At 36.0% G+C, this 18,633-nt stretch overlaps 3 protein-coding genes across 9 annotated transcripts; 1 reads left to right on the top strand and 2 right to left on the bottom strand.

Moving 5' to 3' along the window:
• LOC109352338 (pentatricopeptide repeat-containing protein At5g66520-like) lies at positions 663-2,704 on the bottom strand. 2 transcript variants are annotated; one of them, XM_019594280.1, is made up of 2 exons: positions 1,264-2,704; positions 663-1,113 (listed from the first exon to the last, which is right to left on the bottom strand). In XM_019594280.1, exons 1-2 carry the CDS (start codon positions 2,588-2,590, stop codon positions 707-709), a joined length of 1,734 nt encoding a protein of 577 aa, XP_019449825.1. In that variant the 5' UTR covers positions 2,591-2,704; the 3' UTR covers positions 663-706. The 2 variants fall into 2 exon arrangements, with proteins under 2 accessions (XP_019449825.1, XP_019449824.1); XM_019594279.1 differs by having other exon boundaries at positions 663-2,703.
• Positions 7,696-13,131, top strand: LOC109352337 (protein FLOWERING LOCUS D). Of its 3 annotated transcripts, none has more exons than XR_002108354.1 (7): positions 7,696-9,598; positions 10,263-11,018; positions 11,138-11,183; positions 11,281-11,408; positions 12,260-12,317; positions 12,456-12,750; positions 12,917-13,131. XR_002108354.1 is itself a non-coding variant. In XM_019594278.1 (6 exons), exons 1-5 carry the CDS (start codon positions 7,873-7,875, stop codon positions 12,289-12,291), a joined length of 2,688 nt encoding a protein of 895 aa, XP_019449823.1. In that variant the 5' UTR covers positions 7,696-7,872; the 3' UTR covers positions 12,292-12,317; positions 12,456-13,131. The 3 variants fall into 3 exon arrangements, 1 of the variants encoding a protein (XP_019449823.1); XR_002108355.1 differs by having other exon boundaries at positions 12,858-13,131; XM_019594278.1 differs by having other exon boundaries at positions 12,456-13,131.
• Positions 13,919-17,956, bottom strand: LOC109352336. 4 transcript variants are annotated; one of them, XM_019594274.1, is made up of 3 exons: positions 17,886-17,956; positions 16,824-16,951; positions 13,919-15,018 (listed from the first exon to the last, which is right to left on the bottom strand). In XM_019594274.1, the coding sequence occupies exon 3, from the start codon at positions 14,988-14,990 to the stop codon at positions 14,211-14,213; it is 780 nt and encodes a 259-aa protein (XP_019449819.1). In that variant the 5' UTR covers positions 14,991-15,018; positions 16,824-16,951; positions 17,886-17,956; the 3' UTR covers positions 13,919-14,210. The 4 variants fall into 4 exon arrangements, with proteins under 4 accessions (XP_019449819.1, XP_019449822.1, XP_019449821.1 ...); XM_019594277.1 differs by having other exon boundaries at positions 13,919-14,990; XM_019594276.1 differs by lacking the exon at positions 16,824-16,951 and having other exon boundaries at positions 17,886-17,908.

Below are 18,633 nucleotides of genomic sequence, written 5' to 3'. Positions count from 1 at the left end.
ATAATTTTTATGTGGATTTATTTAAAGGATATAGGAGCATTATTACTCAAAAAATACTTATTTTTAGTATATAAAAAAATTAAGTTTTGAGTATTTACAACGTAGTTTTGGTTTTATTTTGTTGTTTCTGGTTAGGTGAAATTTGTTAATCCTTAATGTGGCACCCAGATAATTCAAATAAACTCAAGGAAAAATTGATTAGTTCAAAGTTTATTGTCCTTTAAATATTTTTCCTCTACACCAGAAAAACATCAAGGAATATATGGTATAATATATATTAATCCAACTTATCCTTTTGCTTGTAAAATACATTCAAGAGATGACTAACAACTTCTCTAGAGTGCAAGGTACTCAAAATCTCAATCCTACTTATTATTGAATTTGTCAACACAGATAACATCTTCATGACCTGTGCAGCAATTATAGAGATGAATCAGGAATTGCAATCATCCTAGAACAGCACCTTTTCAACATTGATCAAATCAAAGGGGTTTCAATTATAGAAACTATGGTGAAGTATAATTTATGACTTAGCCAAAATCTCAGGTTAATTAGTCATGATATGGTATTAAAAAATTATACCTGCTGATGTTTTCACTAAACCAAAAGGATTACAAATTTACAAGGGTTGAGTGAGATAAATAAGAGCTTGGCGAGATTGTTTGATAAGTGAAGAAAGTTCAAAGGAGTGTGTTATTTTGGCTGCTCACCAGTAATCCTTACAAGTACAAGTACCATTTTTAAAACAATGAAACCTATTCCGATCACGCACCACAATTTCTCGATTTTCTATGGCGGATAGTAGTTTAAAAGCAACATGACAATCCTCACATACGCGAAGATTCTTCATTATCCTAACTGTCATTCCAGGTTTGGTGTTTATCAACCCAAAGACAAGTGCTAGCTTCTCACTGTGGCGAAAGAGGAACTTCTCCTTCTCTTTATCTTCCACATCAAGAAGAACAACTGAAGTATTTGGCACATACCCTTTGCCCTTCATCTTCACCAGTAGTTTCTCCCACCTCTCAAATATCTTCTCTGCTTGAGGATGAGTCTCATCACCAGCTTCAAACTCATGAACCTGCCCATCGATTGCTATTGAACTGCATCCGGGTGTTTTCTTCACCCCTCTACTTTTCATCAACTTTCTAACTTTTGTTACTTCTTCCCATTTTCCGGCTTCTGCATAAACATTTGATAGAACCACATAGTATCCATCATTGAGTGGATCCAACTCAGAGATATGTCTCATGGCTTCTTCGGCCAACACGATGTTCTTATGAAGTCTGCATCCACCAAGCAGAGTTCCCCAAATGACTCCATTAGGTGACGTTGGCATGTTCACTATAACCTCATGAGCCTCTTCCAATAGCCCTGCACGACTAAGCAGGTCAACCAAACAACCATAATGCTCAATTGTAGGCACTATTCCATAATCTCTAGTCATAATAGCGAAGAACTCGCGACCCTTGTCAACCAACCCCATGTGACTACATGCATGGAGGAGCCCAACAAAAGTGACATGATTGGGTTCGACACCACATCTAATCATCTCATCATACAGCTCCAAAGCCTTCTCTCCTTGCCCATGCATTGCAAACCCTGCAATCATGCTCGACCACGACACAACAGTTCGTTCTTCTATTGCATGAAAAACTCTATAACCCTCCTCCAAACACCCACACTTAACATACATATCAATCAAAGTGTTGGAAAGAAGAACATTCCTTCGAAACCCTTCTGCATCTGCCGCTGCGTAGCGATGGTAAACTCTTTTCCCAAACTCCAAGTCACCCAATTCAGCACAAGCAGCAAGAACAGCCACAACAGTCACCTCATTAGGCCTCAACCCTTCCCTCTCCATCTCCAAGAACAAATCAACAGCTTCCCTCGGCCTCCCACGCTGCACAAACCCAGAAATCATTGTGGTCCACGACCTCACATTCCTTTCTGGCATGGAAGAAAACAACCTATAAGCATCACCAACATGACCCGCTTTAATAAACCCAGTCAACATTATGTTCCAAGTCACAACATCTCTCAAAATCATTTTATCAAACACCAACCGTGCATCACTCATTCTCCCACAAACCACATAAACATGAACAACCATGTTTTGCAAAACCAAATTCCTCCTCAAAAGGCCGAGTTTTTCCACATACCCATGAATCGTTTTAGCATTTCTAACATCCAACAACAAGGTACAAGCCTTGAGCACAAATGAAAAAGAAAACTGGTCAGGGTAAATACCCATTTGAAGAAGCCGAATAAACAATAACAGGGCATGTTGAGGGGTATCCTGAGATAACGTTTTGAGGCAAGTGTTCCATATAAAGAGTGGTTGTTCATGTGAGCGTTGAAGGATTTGATGGGCGTAAGGGAAACTTGGAGTGAGGGCACAGATAAGGGCAACACGAGGAAGAGGGAGAGAGGCATTGTGGTGGGTTTTGATGAGAAGAGCGTGTGCTTGTTTAAGCTCAAATGGGGTGTTGAAGTTTGTGATGAGATCTGGTGTTGGTTGTTGTTGTTGTTGTTTTGGTCTGTGGTGAATGGGTATTTGGGGTGGGAGTGTGAGAGTGGAGCACACCATCTCTCACTGTTGATGCGGTTGAATAGGAATGTGGTGTGGATGACTATGATGGTGAGGGAACTTCATGAAGGGGAAAAGATAAAATGGCAACCCAGATAAGGTTTAGATTCTCCATAACACTACACTAGACATATTTAATTATGTTAATATTTAGATTATGCTATTTTAATATAACTAAAATTATTGTATCTTAAGTTTAAAAAATAGACAAAGAAATGTGATTTTCCTATACTTTGCTAGCTTAGTGTTTATGACTCTTTACTAACTAACTTTCTCACTTTCACGAGATATGTGTCAACATATCCTATGTGTTTTTGTTTTAATTCACCTTCAAGATCTTCTCTACAATTTTACAGACAGCTGCAACTCTATTCTTTTATGGCATTATTTGGGTTTTAATAATTGGGGCTTTTGGGATATTTAGTTTTTCCTACCTTGGCTGGTTGGTAGTGCCAAAACTAAGAATGGAAGACTCTTTTTGGTCGGAATTTGGTAGGCTTTGGCTTGGCGTAACTAGGGATGGCTACGGGGCGGAACAGACATAGGTAGTGCTTTCTTGTACCCATACTCCCACTTATAAGCTATTTTTACGGATACTCGTTGCGGGTATTCTAGTAGTACCTATAGGGCGGGTATTTTTGCCATCCCTAGGCGTAACAATACTCTTTTTGGTAATGCTACATGGGACATATCATTGGTCTCCAAAAATGTCCATCATAACTCAGATTGGTACTCCAAGGATGTGTTTTCGACTGAAGTCGCCTTAACTAATACTCATTGATGTCATCCTAAGGCTAGTTGGGTGAAGCTAAATGTTGATGACAATTGTCTTATTTGTGATCATACTATTGGAGGCGGAGGAGCTATCCGCAATCATGACAGACTTTGGTTATCTGATTTTTCTACTAAGTTTGGATCTGGATCTCTCATCTTGAATGAGTTAATTGTTATGGAGTATGGTCTTTTGCTAGCTTGGGACAATGGCTATAAGGCTATTATTCTAGAGAATAATTTTCTTGATGCAATCCACATGGTCACTGAGAAAATTCAGACTCGTCTAAACTTGTTGGGACATATTCTTCAAAAAATCTCCAAGTTGCTTAGCAGAATTGGGAAGTAAGTGTGTAACATACCTTTAAATAAACAGACATATTGGTTGATTACTTAACTAAAATGAGTTTGAATCAAAATGTCCCTTCAATTTCTTGGGACATGCTATCTCAGAAGCATTCAACATTATGCACTTAGATCTTGTTTCCAATCTTTTAGTTTTTATTTCTTTTCCATTGTACCAAAAAATAAGCCCTTATGTCATAGATCATACCACACTTTTAAAACGTCATAGTTGTGCCTTATAATTTTTCAAACATGTAAATAGAATACTAAAAAGGCATTAGTCTAATAATGTAAAGCTTATTAGATCATTAGAAATATCAAAATGACAATAATTCGATTCTTAGGAGTGACATTTCTTACGAGGGATAATCACATATCTCGAAAAGAATTATTTTCTTATCCTATAATAAGGGGATATCTTTTGTAATACCAAAAAACATATAAGTAAACTAGACATAAATATTATATATTATACAATACGTGTGTTTAAAGTAAAACCTAGTGTGACCTATTTTCACCTTATTATGTAGTCTTAATTAGACAACTTTCTTAAATATCTCTTTCCTTTACCAATTATTAGAGATTAAAGAAAGGATTGAATACAAAGTCCTCCTTTGGCTTGTTTTCACCACAGATACCATTAGGGATGGCAAAAAATCCGTACCCGTACGGGCACGGGTATGTGTCACAAACGAATATCTGCGGGTATTATAAACAGGTTTTTAAAAATACACATAGTACATATGGGCGGGTACGAGTATTATGGTACCCGTACCCGCGGGTACCTGTTATTTATATGGTTAATATATTATATTTAATTAAAATAAAAAATACATTATTCTAATATTTATTACACTATGTATATTTTTTCCATTTACTTTGTTTACATATTTTATTGAGTTTGGTGGTGAAATATCCTACAAATATTATTACATGTGTAGAAGCACACATGCTTTACAAAGAAAATATATACTTTTTGTTAAAGAAATAAGAACAAAAAATCACACAAATAGAAAAAACCAATAAATTTAGCATTTTTGCCAAATATTCAATCAAAATGTACAAAAATAATTAAGTTTCATCTTATTTGAAACACAATAGAAGTAAAAATTTAAAAAAATATTTATAATAGAGGAAACCCGCGGGAACCCTTGTACCCGTGGGTACCCAGAAATACCCGTAAAATACCCACACATGGGTACCCGTACGGGTACGAGTGGGTATGGATATTACTCTTCTATTTTAAAATGGGTAGCGGATAGTTACTACCCGTGCCCGCTCATGCCTGTTGCCATCCCTAGATACCACCACAACGACCCATTTATCATGCTGACCACTAGTACCACCTACAAAACTTTAGATACCATTCCATAAACCACAATCCTTTTGGACACACAGATTACAAATATGGACCCATATTGAATAGTCTTACTTAGAAGGTTGAATCTCTTTCAAAAACTGAACTTAGCTTTAGTGGGGAAAAGTAAATACAAGAAAGAAAGAGAGAATAAAATGAAGTTTTTGACATGTATTCTATAAACACTAGAACATGAATGTGACAACATATGTATGCAATAAATGGTCACGAAGGTAATAAATAGTTGATGTAGCTCATTTCGAGTTTGCAATGGAATGAAGAGTGGGTGGCCAACAATGGAAAACAACTAGTCAACAATGGGGTAGAATGGCGGCTGGACGATGATGAAGCAATGAATGATGGTTGTGCCTTCTGGGTGGGTGGTGGTCGAGGGTCAAAAGGGGTGAGTAAAATTAGAGTTAGTAATTTGGGATACATGATTCCATAGGGTAAGGCGACACTGGATCTTAAAGTCGATGATTCGATTGTTGAGAGCGACATTTGTTAAGTATATAATTCTATGGTGTAAGGCGATACTGGATCCTAAAGTTGAGGTTTCGATTTTTGAGAACAACATTTGTTGGGAGGGGGAGACATAACTCCAAGAGGGATCCATTCCTTATAAAAAAAGATGAAAATAGTACCAAAAAAACATGACTCATACGTGTTAATATTTTTGTGGTGTGTGAAAATTGAACCTTTAACCTCATTATTACTTCACTCCCAAAGTCCTCCATCCTTACCATTTAACTAACAATGTTACCTCAATTGAAAAATGTTAAGCTAAACTTCTTGGCACATCATTATCTTGAGTCTCACTTCTCTCCTATACTAGAGAGGCCAGTACTAATGGGAGATTATGTCATGTGTCTAAAAATAAATCAATGGTCTAGATTTAAAATCAATATTTAATTTAATTCTAAAAAATCACAAAAAGTAAAGCAAATACATAAACTAGATGAAGGAAGAGGGATAAAATCTTTTCACCATTGCATTCATTCCTTAGGCGTTGATGTTGCACAGCCACCTTCACATCCCTTCCCTTCTCACCACTAGGGGTGGCAATATGGGCTTGGCCCGATGGGCCAGCCTGTTCGGATAGCTATTTTTGCAGGCCGGGCTGAGGATTTTAGCCCAAAAACCCATATTCAGCCCGTTTTAGTAGCCCATTTTTAGATGAGCCAAGGAGGGCCGGACCATTGTTAAAAAATAAAAATATTAAAGTGTGTGACACTGTGCTGTGCGTGGTTTATATAAAAAAAATAAAATCTAATATTTAAAAATTGAAATTTATGACTTAGAAGTTTTATTGTGAACTAATAGTCTAAAAGTTTAAGGCTATGTTGGTTTCTTCTTTAGAATTTACAAGTTTTAAACTAAGATGTTATGTTGTTATTGTAATATTATAAACTTATGTTTGTGATTTTTTGTTTTAAAAGACATTTATCAAGTTTGTTGATTATTTTTTATCTAAAAGCTTTAATTATGTATATTTTATAGGGGGAAAACGGGTCAACCCGTCAGCCTGTCAGCTCTGCAAAATATGGGTCGGGCTGACATTTTGAGCCCTTTTAACAATACGGGTCGGGCCGGGTCAGCCCTCATTTTGACAGGCCAAAGGCAGGCTGGGCCGGGCCGGCCCATATTGCCACCCCTACTCACCACCACTTCTTCTCTGACGAGTCATCACCTCATCTATATTCACTGTTATGATAAGTAATAGAAGCTTTGTAGTCATTTTCTCAAACACATACCTCACTTTTATTAAACCATTTTGTCAAACATATAGTGCACACAAGAAAACATGTGCACTTAACAATTTGAAATATATGCAAAACAATCAAGTGATTATAGTGAATATGGAGGAGATAGTGACTCGCGAGAGAAGTAGTGGTGGTGAGAAGGGATGTGGAGGTGGCTTTGCAACAATGACGCCTAAGGAATGAATGTAAGGATGAAAATGTTTTCTCCCTCTTCTTTCATCCGATTTCTATGTTTGATTTATTTTTGTAATTTTTTTAAAATTAAATTAAATATCAATTTTAAATTAGACCGTTGATTTTTTAGACACATAGTATCATCTCCTCCTGGTACTAGAGCCGGACTCCATTATCTTACTATGACTAACCATATTTTTCATCCTCCACCAAAGTGGTCAACGCTTATGATGCTTATCCTTGATCAAGTCAAATCAAAATGACCAACAATTTATATTATAATATTTTTATCTCTAAATTTCTTCACTTATCCAATAAGCTCCAACATGCATGATTTATTGAAATAATTTTGTCAACTAGTAAACATTTATATATATTCATTATATCATTTGTATTATTTTTATTGCAGACTTTATAATAATAAATAATAAAGTGAGAGTGTATAAAACTCATCTATTGATGAAATAATTTTGTCAACTAGTAAACATTTATATATATTCATTATATCATTTGTATTATTTTTATTGCAGACTTTATAATAATAAATAATAAAGTGAGAGTGTATAAAACTCATCTATTGATGCGTTTATATTTTTTCTTAAAAAAAATAGCAATGCAAAGGAAAAAAATAAGAAAATGAAATGAATATTTTTAAATTAAAAGTTGTCTAAATGCAAATTAATAAAATAGACTCTTGAGCTTGATGTGTAGCAGTGAAATTGAAGGTTGGTGTTTGCGGCCATGGCTATGCAACGGTGGTAGCATATGGAAGAAGATTTACGTACATTCTCATTCCTCTTTCAAACCTCATAAGTGTTTTCATTAACCTTCAATTTTAATTTTTCAAAAAACCAAATCACTCTGTAACTGTTATGGACCCTCCACCTCAATTTCCCTTAGATTCTCAAGAAAACCCTAACCCTAACCCTAATCCTTTATTGGATCCGGATCCCGATTCAATTTCAATTTGGGACCAGAATCCGAACCCGAATCCGAACCCCACCTTGGATCACTATCTCCCTTTCTCAGTTCCTAAGAAGAGGAGACGCGGTAGGTCCCAACGCATTCCGGCGTCGTTTCGTGTCCCTCTTAACTTCAATGCTTCTTCTTTCAGCAGCAATAACGATCTTCCTTCTGTTGTTTCGGCCCGAAACCCTTCTTCATTGGTGCAATCTTCTAAGGGACCCGATGTTAGTGATGAGATCATTGTGATCAACAAAGAAGCGAAAACTGAGGCTTTGATCGCTCTCACGGCTGGTTTCCCTGCTGATTCGCTGACCGAGGAAGAAATCGAAGGCGGGGTTATCCCTGTTATTGGAGGGATAGAGCAGGTGAATTACACTCTTATTAGGAATCACATTATTGCTAGGTGGCGTGAGAATGTGTCTAATTGGGTTACTAAGGAAATGTTCATTGGTTATATACCTCAGCATTATCATACCCTTTTGGATTCTGCTTATAATTATCTTGTTTCTCATGGGTATATTAATTTTGGGGTTGCTCCCCTTATTAAGGAAAGGATTCCGGCTGAGCCGAGCAAGCCCGGTGTGATTGTAATTGGTGCTGGCCTTGCTGGGTTGGCTGCTGCGCGGCAGCTGATGCGGTTTGGGTTTAAAGTGACGGTTTTGGAGGGGAGGAAACGTGCTGGCGGACGGGTTTATACGAAGAAAATGGAGGGAGGGAATAGGTTGTGTGCTGCTGCTGATTTAGGTGGTAGTGTTTTGACAGGTACACTAGGGAATCCTCTTGGGATTGTGGCTCGGCAGTTAGGTGAGATGCTTTATAAGGTGAGAGACAGGTGTCCGCTTTATAGTCTCGATGGAAAGCCAGTTGACCCTGATATGGATATGAAGGTGGAATCAGCTTTTAACCGTTTGCTAGACAAGGCGAGCAGGCTTAGGCAGTTGATGGGGGAGGTCTCTGTTGATGTGTCGCTTGGTGCAGCACTAGAAACATTCAGGCAGCTCTATACCCATGCAGTGAATGATGAAGAGATAAACTTGTTCAATTGGCATCTTGCAAATTTGGAGTATGCAAATGCTGGTTTACTATCAAATCTTTCACTTGCATTTTGGGACCAAGATGATCCATATGATATGGGAGGGGATCATTGCTTTTTGCCGGGAGGAAATGGAAAATTGGTTCAAGCTTTGTCTGAGAATGTTCCTATCTTATATGAGAAAACTGTACATACTATAAGGTATGGTAGTGATGGAGTGCAGGTCATTGCAGGAAGTCAGGTCTTTGAGGGTGACATGGCAGTGTGCACTGTTCCGTTAGGTGTATTAAAGAAAGGCTCTATCAAATTTATACCAGAGTTGCCTCAAAGAAAACTTGACGGAATAAAAAGATTGGGTTTTGGTCTACTGAATAAGGTTGCTATGCTTTTTCCCCATGTGTTTTGGGAGATGGATCTTGACACATTTGGCCATCTTTCTGATGATCCAAGTAGTCGTGGGGAGTTTTTTCTGTTTTACAATTATGCAACAGTTGCTGGTGGTCCCCTGTTGATTGCTTTAGTAGCTGGGGAAGCTGCACATAAGTTTGAGAGCATGCCCCCGACGGATGCAGTTACACAGGTTATTCAAATTCTAAAGGGTAATCTTTCTTTATATGAAAAGAGCGACTTAGATATTTTCTTTCCCATCCTAAATCAGCTAATAAATTTACTAAATAAGAATGTACCAAAAGAATATTTTAGAAGATAAGGATTTGAAAGTCTACTAGCAAATATATCAGATAGTTTGCATGATTTCATCAATTACCTAACATGTGTCTTGGGCTATAAATTTCTTTCTGAATATATCAAAGTTAAGCGGTTTTATTTTTGTTGCACTTAATATCCTGTGAATTACTAGTCAGATGGTACATGTATTTTGAAATTGCACCAGATATTTCTTTTTTTTTTTATTAGCAATGAAAATATTATTAATCAAGAGATAAAGAAATTAGGAGAACAAGTGGTACTCCTATCCACATAATCTCTAAATTAATAAAGTGAGAGACAATTTGATGGGTACTCCTATCCACATAATCTCTAATTAATAAAGTGAGAGACAATTTGATGGGTACTCCTATGCACCAGATATTTCTTAATGCTATCTTTTCAGCAGTAATCTTTTTGAGTCATCACTTGAAAATATTCTGAATCAAGTTTTTATCGCTGAACTTCAGTTTAATGAAACAAGTCATAAATTTCTCAAAATTGATTGCTTTTTATTCAGTAGATATTTATGAAGCTAAATGCTTTATCTGTGTGCAGGCATTTATGAACCAAAAGGAATCAATGTTCCTGAACCTATTCAGACTGTCTGTACTAGATGGGCTAGTGATCCCTTCTGCTTTGGTTCTTACTCTAATGTCGCTGTTGGAGCTTCAGGCGATGATTATGATATTTTAGCAGAAAGTGTGGGAGATGGTAGACTTTTCTTTGCTGGAGAGGCAACCACTAGGCGCTATCCTGCTACTATGCACGGGGCTTTTCTGAGTGGTCTCAGGGAAGCTGCAAATATGGCCCACTATGCTAATATTAGATCCCTGAGAATGAAGGTTGATAGGACCCCTTCAAATGCTTATTCGTCCGCTTCTCTCCTTGCTGATTTATTTAGAGAACCTGATATAGAATTTGGGAGCTTTTCTGTCATTCTTGATCCGAAGAATGCAGATCCTAAGTCACCAGCAATCTTGAGGGTAACATTTGGTGAGCCTAAAAAGAAGAGTCATGACATTGCAAAGCATGACCAACACTCAAACAAATTACTTTTTCAGCAGCTTCAATCACATTTTAACCAACAACAGCAGCTTCATGTTTACACCCTACTATCGAGGCAACAGGTTCTTGATCTAAGAGAGGTAAGAGGTGGCGATGAGATGAGATTGAATCACCTTTGTGAAAAGCTAGGAGTCAAGCTGGTGGGAAGGAAAGGGTTGGGGCCAAGTGCTGATTCTGTCGTTGCTTCCATTAAAGCTGAGAGGGGCAATCGCAAACCTGTTTCAACTTCCGTGTCTATTAAACCAGGTAGGCGACATGAAATATTATTTGGTCTTGTTTCTTTGCTTCTCATTTTTTTAGTTCTCTTTTATTTATGCGTTACTTGCTAGAGTAATTTAAATTATATTTTACATTGTTTATAAAAGGGATGTCAAAGCTGAAGGCTGGCATTATGAAGCGGAAATTGATAAGGTTTGAGCAGCGATTCTCGATATTTATAAGTTTTTCATCATCTTAAATACCATTATTCCATTTGATATGAAAGTATAACTTTTTTATGCCAACTCAGAAAGGCAAAAGTGGTGAAGAAAAGCAATGGCCCCATCCTCCATGCTGACATGAATGGGGGGAGTGCTGCCAAAGTACCAGAAGAGACTCGGATAACAGATCAAGTGCTTCCTGATGTGCTAGTTTCAGGTATTTTTAAAATAAAGAATAGATTTTGATAATCAATGTCACCTTTCACATTGTCTCTCAAGCTATGTTGATTCTTAATTGTCATATAATGTGTGTTTGGATATCAGTTTTCATTTTTTAAGGTTTCTAAGATCCCATAATTCCCCATTTTATGAAAGGCTATTTTTGGAAAGATAAAGTAATCTTCTCATTATATGTTTAGAGGATGAGCCTCAGACAACAGTAAGGCCGCTGCTTAGTGACCAAGAGGTCATGTTTGTAAATCCTGAAAACAACCTCCCCACTTGCAAGGATAAGGTTGTGTACATCTACCTCTTCAAACCCTACTAGGCTGCCCTTTTATATTTTATGAGATTTTCCCTATGATACATAGTAAAGGCCTACATGGCCTCATGGTATCAAGCAGAATACATCCTGTCCCTCTTTTCGTTTTATTCTGCTGGTTTGCTTTATCATTAAATGATGAGGTTGGTTGGGCAGGGCACCCTTGTGACCCCTCACCCTTCCCTCTACAAAGATGTAATATAGGAGTTTATGGTAGCCTGGTAGAAACATGGTTACTGGGTAGCAGGTCTATTTTCTCAAATCTTAAAAGGCAATATGTGGAATTGTGGATGAATAGTGAATTAGTATATTATGTTGAAGTTAAAGCTCAACAGACCCCTCCCGTATACAACCAGCCAGCAGTTTACCAAAAATGGTCCCACGTACCAAAACTTAGCAGAATATTAACTTCAAATTTTCTAGAGTTCATGTTTTAAATATTTTATTCTATTTATTGAGTTTTTTTTTTGTGTTGTTATGCAGTTTGTCTGTGTGAAATGTAATACTAACTTATAAAATATTTATAGGGAAAAATCAAAATGACTTGTCAAATCCATGAGTGAATGGCCTTTCTCCTACTAAAAGGTGAGGAATACCAAACTAATATTTTTTTGTATTAGATAGTGTGCAGTATATTTATAAGAAGAGAATTATGCTATTCAATGGGAATTTTGGATATATGATTTTACTTTTGATAAACAAAATTTTCATATTTAATTACAGAAAGGCTTCAGAGTTTGGATGCCATTCAACTTGTTCTCTCTGAGTGCTTCTTTGGATCATCCTCAGTAGGATATGAACAATGTTTGTTGAATTTTTTTGTAAGAAATGCATTTAGTTTTTCGTAAACATATTCTGTAAATAAATATATTATCAGCATACAATTAGATCCAAGATCCTGATCATAATGCTACATTGGCCGTGGAAATAAGCACTGTGGCAAAGATAGCTTTCTCCCTGACTTCATATTCCCATTAAGGCACCAGCTGTTCACCAAATTTCGTACATCAGCCTTCAGGTATATGTTTTCTTTGGTTATAATATGAATTTATGTACCCTTTTCTGGATCATACTAGGTGCATTATTAATAAATGGAAGATGTTCTCTTGCTTGCAAATACCTTAGTTGCTGATGTTGGCTTGATGCTTCACACTGGCTTTGTACTATATCTATTCTATATCCAGGTAACAGAAAATTGATGTTGCCTTGTCTACACTCTACACGCACCTACCATGGATGCCAAAAATGGTTGGATATGCTGGCCACGGAAGAGATGAACTACTGAATAGGGTACCTGAAAGAATTGTGATAGCTCTCATCATGCACATTTCTCTTGCAGATTGAGAAGGGCCATTGTCCTTTTAGGTGGAGTGCTACATTTAAGTCAGGAAAAAGGAAATAGTTTTGGTTAAGACTGTGGACTTGGAATTGTGCTTCTTGCACTCAAGTTTTATAGGACATGAAACGACACAGTAACTTGTATTATATATGAAAATCATGTTCCCTTAACTTTTCTTAAGCACCTGTATTAGTTTTTGTGCAAGTTAAAGTGCAAAACCTGTTTTGGTACCAAAAATAAGGTGTTGAGTACTGATTTTGTACAACGTTGGGATTCACTTGGGTATAATGGGATTGAGTACTGATTTTTGCATAATCTTCTGTTGTTGAGGCATTCTCTAATGTCATCTTGCTCATAGATAAATATTAACATTTCTCTAAACTGAGGTTAATTTTTATTGATGGTAATGCCTTTGTAAAATACCATGATGTCAAATTCTGTGTAACTGGGCAAGGTTTGCCATCAAATTCTAGTGAGGTTATATAAAGTGATGTTTTTGCGAAATATGGCAAATAAAATCCAATGTCTAGTATCATTATATCCTTCCATCACTTTCTCGAAAAGCCAATGCGAAGGATAACAACTACTTGAGCATGAGATGGGGTTGACCATTGTATATGCTAATTGTAGTACTCGATATGTTTCAAGAATTCTGAATGAAGTAGACAGTGTCAACATCTTTGGTCTTCTTTAATGGCATGTATTGACAAAAATAATCACATACCAGTTAGTTCATCAAAGTTAATATTCAGTTCTATTCTATTTGGGAACATAATCAACTATAATATAAATTATAAAACACTTCATTATAGTAAAACTAGGCATTATATAAATCAAGCATTAAAAATACTTTCCAATTCTTATTTATCTATTTTGCTCTCTTTGTAAAAATACACAAAGCTCCCACCTAATAGATCTTAGGAGGTTAATTTTGTTCTCTTGGTAGACACCAGCAAATCAATATTGAGGTTCTAGTCAAAAGGAACTCTGGAGATGTTAAAAATCCCATACAATATGATGATTTCTTAAAGTACATGGACAGCATCACAAGTTATTTTATTTTGTAACAGCAATAGATATTACACAACCATATATACAGGCTGTATCCAAATGCAACCAAGCTATAGAGCCTTTTATCGTCACCTGCCCTGGCTATTATCGACATCGTTGCTAGTTCCTCCGAGCCACTCCTCTAGCTTAGCTTCTTTATTAGCTTTGAAGTCTTCATACTTCTCTGATAATGACAATAACTTATTCCCAAGATTACTAATATCACTCTGTTCAGATTGAGATAAATCTTCAACCTCGCTTGATGGCGGCAGCTCGTTGGTTTCCACACTGTGTAGAGATGGAATGCTTGCAGATGCAGCTGATGATGGTAGATTATTGTAAAGCGGTGGCTTTTCAGTCATAGAATCCACTGATCCTGTCGAATCAACTTGTGGTGACTTCAGATTGCCATCATTCTGTTTCGAAAACTTGAAAACACTTGAAAAATAGTTACCCCTTTTTTCACTGACCTCCTGTGCATAAACTGAAGTGTTTCCCCAAAGACTAGCTTTTGGTCTCTGAAAATTTGATGAAGACCGATTGATTAACCCTCTTTTTGGTTGCTTTGTCGTCATAGTTACCAGAGATTTTTTAATGTCCCCAATCATCTCATCAGCTATGGGGAATCCACATTCTTTCATTGATTTAACCATTGTGACAGAGTCCTCCAAATCTTCCATGTGCAAACTTGTTTCATGCGACTTATCCACAACACTGTTCTTAAGTTTGACGACATTGGGAACTGCATTTTGCGTATGCTGTTGGATATAGAAAAGTCCAACAGATGGCTCATTAGCCACATATTTAATCATCTCGGCTAAGCAGTCACTTATCTCCACAAAACCATCAACAGTGGAGAATCCATGCATCTTCCAAAAGGGAAATTAATGTTCATCACTGACATTGTGGAAGAAAGAAATCAGACAAATTAAGTTATACCGGGGGAAAACAAAGGAGAGTAACAAGTCCAATAAACATTTGCTGATGTAATGGGCTAATTTACACAGTTACTGGATTAAGTTGATGCATTTCATTCCTTGTATGTCCTAAATCCTAGATTGTTGCAGCAGATTAACAGCTTCAATAAAGTGGATCACATTATATATATGAATAAATTAGATTTGATGTACATATTGGAAAGAAACATGCTTGCACATCTTTCTACTTTGGATATGCTGCATCAGACACTACTGTAGTATTCTCTTCAAAGCTAGTTAATATTTGCAATTTGACAGTTCATCTATTGTAGGAATGGAATTTAAACTGGAAGGACTCCACATTACACAAAATGATTTAAAATAATGCAGACACAATTGTAGAGAGTTCCAGAGTTTGCTGTTATCATAATCAGATTTGAGTTATGAAAACAGTTAACGTTGCCTTATCCATAAAAAATAGTTAAGGATTTGGAATCAAAGGGCCTTTTATTATTGTTAAATCTGTGATCCAGGCTAACGAGAAGAAGTTTACATGAGATTAAAAGGTCATTGAATTCGGTACTCACACATAGTATCAATTAAAGGCTAATTCACCACCAAATCAGACATAATATCAATCATTAATAGCTGGGCTAGTGAAAAACTGAAAACTCAAGATAGAGAGAGGAGTATGGTGGATATAAATTACATGAGGGTGGATGAGAAGGTACTTTACATTCAATGTGACATGATATTGTTACTGTGCCATTCAACGGCAGAATCTAACATTACACAGTGCTAGAGCGAGATCTTCTTCTCAACCACACTGAACTTCAACTCTCTTAATATGACAACACATTGTGAATTGCACCACAGCACCACCCACTCCTGTACCTTCCTATGATCTACACAGAGCTAAGTTTCAAGAATAGAGCAAAACAAAGTTCAGATCATAACTGGAGTTCATCAATCCTCACTCACAATTGGCAAACATCTTTTTGTTATTTGTGCAGTAGAAATGGTTCACAAAATTTAGAAGCAACTATAATGAATTGATTCAGAAGGGGATTAGGGTCATTTCAGAAATGGAGGTAATAAGTTCCGAAAACTGGTAATTAGTAATAGTTATGCTCAGACTAGGGTCATTTCAGAAATTGACACTTGCATTGCCTCCTTACCAAAAGAAGGAACAAGTTTTCCAGCCGTTTCTCCCATTATGACCATTAATGATTTCTCTACTAGATAGTTATTGGAAGAATCAACAATGTTTATCAATTATGATCAACTTTAATAAAAAAATTCTTTCATTTTTACTAAAATGGTGTTTGATTTATTTCCTGTTTTTATTATTGACAATTAATTGTGTTATTGTGTTATACTGAGATTTGGGAAATTTTAACTATTTCTTCTGAATCAAGATTGTCAAAAGTTCAAAGTGGATATTTCTCTCTAAAGAGAAAATAAATCCTACACTGATTGTCATCAAGAGTCAGCTCATATGGTAGAGCACCTGAAAAAAATGTTGCCAATAATATATATATATTCTATACTCTAATAAATCCGATTTTTTTGTCTGAGAAGACCAAACTATGTCAAACAAAGCACATCACCATAAAAACTCAACCTCATTTTTTCTTGTTAACACTTTCCATAACAAATTGGACACTAAGCAACGTAGGAAGCCATACTCAGTTCCCCATCCAATTCAAACAACTTTCGTTATGAGTTCCAAGTAACAGGGAAATGTAGAATAAATAACTAAAAATCTCAACCATTTCAGCGTACCTTGTAGATGACAGGAATAATGGTTTAGTAGGTCCTTCACTTGTAACTGATCGTTAAAGTAGATAGATCCAACACATTCCCAGAAACACAAGAACCATAGAAAGGACGTTAGACTTCCAAGATGAAATCTGCAAGCATAAATCAAATTTATGATAATGGTGGGGAGAAATTCAAATAATCTTCACAACTCATAAATTATTGTTTATCTTTTCATCGATTATCCTCTTCCTTCCACACAAATTTCACGTTTCTACAAAATGATAACATGTTCTGTAAAAAAAACTAATAGGAAAAAAATCATACCCACCAGTTCCGAGAATCCTCTATTTCACATTGACTCTCACATAAATTTACAATAAAATAATAAAAGGCCTTGTTTATGATTCAACTTTCAATAATTTTATTTCTATTTAAAATAATAATCACTTCTCTTAAGAGAAATGATGAAAAACACATCCACATGAACAGAGAAACTAAAAGAAAGCAGTAACACTAAGATACTCAAAGTTGCAACATAGCTATTCTATTTCACAGCATATAATCAATTACCACAAAAAATAGCCAAAGTTGCAACAAATCTATATAACTTTCTCAGCATATACCAGCATACCGATAGAAGATCAAACTCAAACATAAAATTTCCAACTCCGAAAAAACAATATAGCACAATATGAAGGGACTCAAACACTAGCATATCATAAATTTATGTGTATGCTTTTTATCCATACACATAAATCATGGAACAGGCTCTTCGCCTACGAGGTAAGACTGCATACATCTACGATAAACCTCGAGTCTTATACATGAGCCGCCAAAAAACATGAATCACGGGATCGGAATAAAACCACAATCACTTGGACCATCAAGATTGAGTTTTGAAAACAGTTAATTGGTAGTTACATTCATGTAAAAATATTGTAAGGATTTAAAATGAAAGGGGCATTTGTATTATTGTTAATTTGAAGGTGAAATCAGCATCAAATCGGATATTATAATTGGATAGTGAAAATCTAAAAAGAAAAAGGAAATATAAATTAGAGAAGGAGGTTGAGAAGAACATACCCAGCGACATTCAATACCTGACGCTATTCTGTGCTTTTCCGTTCAACTACCATTCCATTTACGTTGTTAAGCTTTTCAATTTGGGCCTTCAATTTGGGCTTTTTCATTGTGATGAATAATTATATTATTCATCGGATAAATTATAAGAAAAGTAACAAATGTTATCATTAAATAAAAATATCACTTTATGATGTATATTAATTATCTTGTAGTATAAAAAGATTTTTACAAAAAACATCCAAAAGTACCCTTTAGAAGTCCTCGAGAAGAAGATGCATCTTGGGTTGACATATAGTGTGACTTGTCAGATATATTTGGTTATATGAGATTTATTCCGTTCTCCCTCCGATTGAGATATACTTTTCTTTTATGTTTCAGTTCGCCAGGTTATCTCTTGCCTGCCCGTGGATTCAGCAGTAGTTCGAAAAGTTGACCTATTCAGATTGTAAATTAAAAAGACTTGATTGTCGATGGAAATATGATATTGGAAAAAGGTACAAGCATGTCTACCTAAACTAGGACACGAACACGACAATGTCTTGCTAGATTTTAAATATGACCAAAATGTTAAGAGTTCGATTTATGGAAACAGTACTTACTAGGAGGGACATATATATATCATAAAGGATTAGTTTGTTATCCAAAAAGATGAGAAAATACTCTTGCTAACATTAAAAAAAACTAACATGGACATATGATAGGGAAAAACTAATTGTAGTATTAGATAGTTATATATTTTTTGGTATAT

Source organism: Lupinus angustifolius, chromosome LG07 (genome assembly GCF_001865875.1).
Source record: "Lupinus angustifolius cultivar Tanjil chromosome LG07, LupAngTanjil_v1.0, whole genome shotgun sequence".
In the NCBI taxonomy this organism is placed as follows: Eukaryota; Viridiplantae; Streptophyta; class Magnoliopsida; order Fabales; family Fabaceae; genus Lupinus; species Lupinus angustifolius.
This window is presented reverse-complemented; position numbering and strand designations above follow the sequence as displayed.

Bases quoted from the DNA above. Each gene is read 5' to 3' on its own strand.
- LOC109352337 (XM_019594278.1), top strand. From the start codon at position 7,873: ATGGACCCTCCACCTCAATTTCCCTTAGATTCTCAAGAAAACCCTAAC. The intron at 9,599-10,262 runs GTAATCTTTCTT...ATCTGTGTGCAG, and splicing joins GGTTATTCAAATTCTAAAGG to GCATTTATGAACCAAAAGGA. The intron at 11,019-11,137 runs GTAGGCGACATG...TGTTTATAAAAG, and splicing joins TTCCGTGTCTATTAAACCAG to GGATGTCAAAGCTGAAGGCT.
- LOC109352338 (XM_019594279.1), bottom strand. From the start codon at position 2,590: ATGGTGTGCTCCACTCTCACACTCCCACCCCAAATACCCATTCACCAC.
- LOC109352336 (XM_019594274.1), bottom strand. From the start codon at position 14,990: ATGCATGGATTCTCCACTGTTGATGGTTTTGTGGAGATAAGTGACTGC.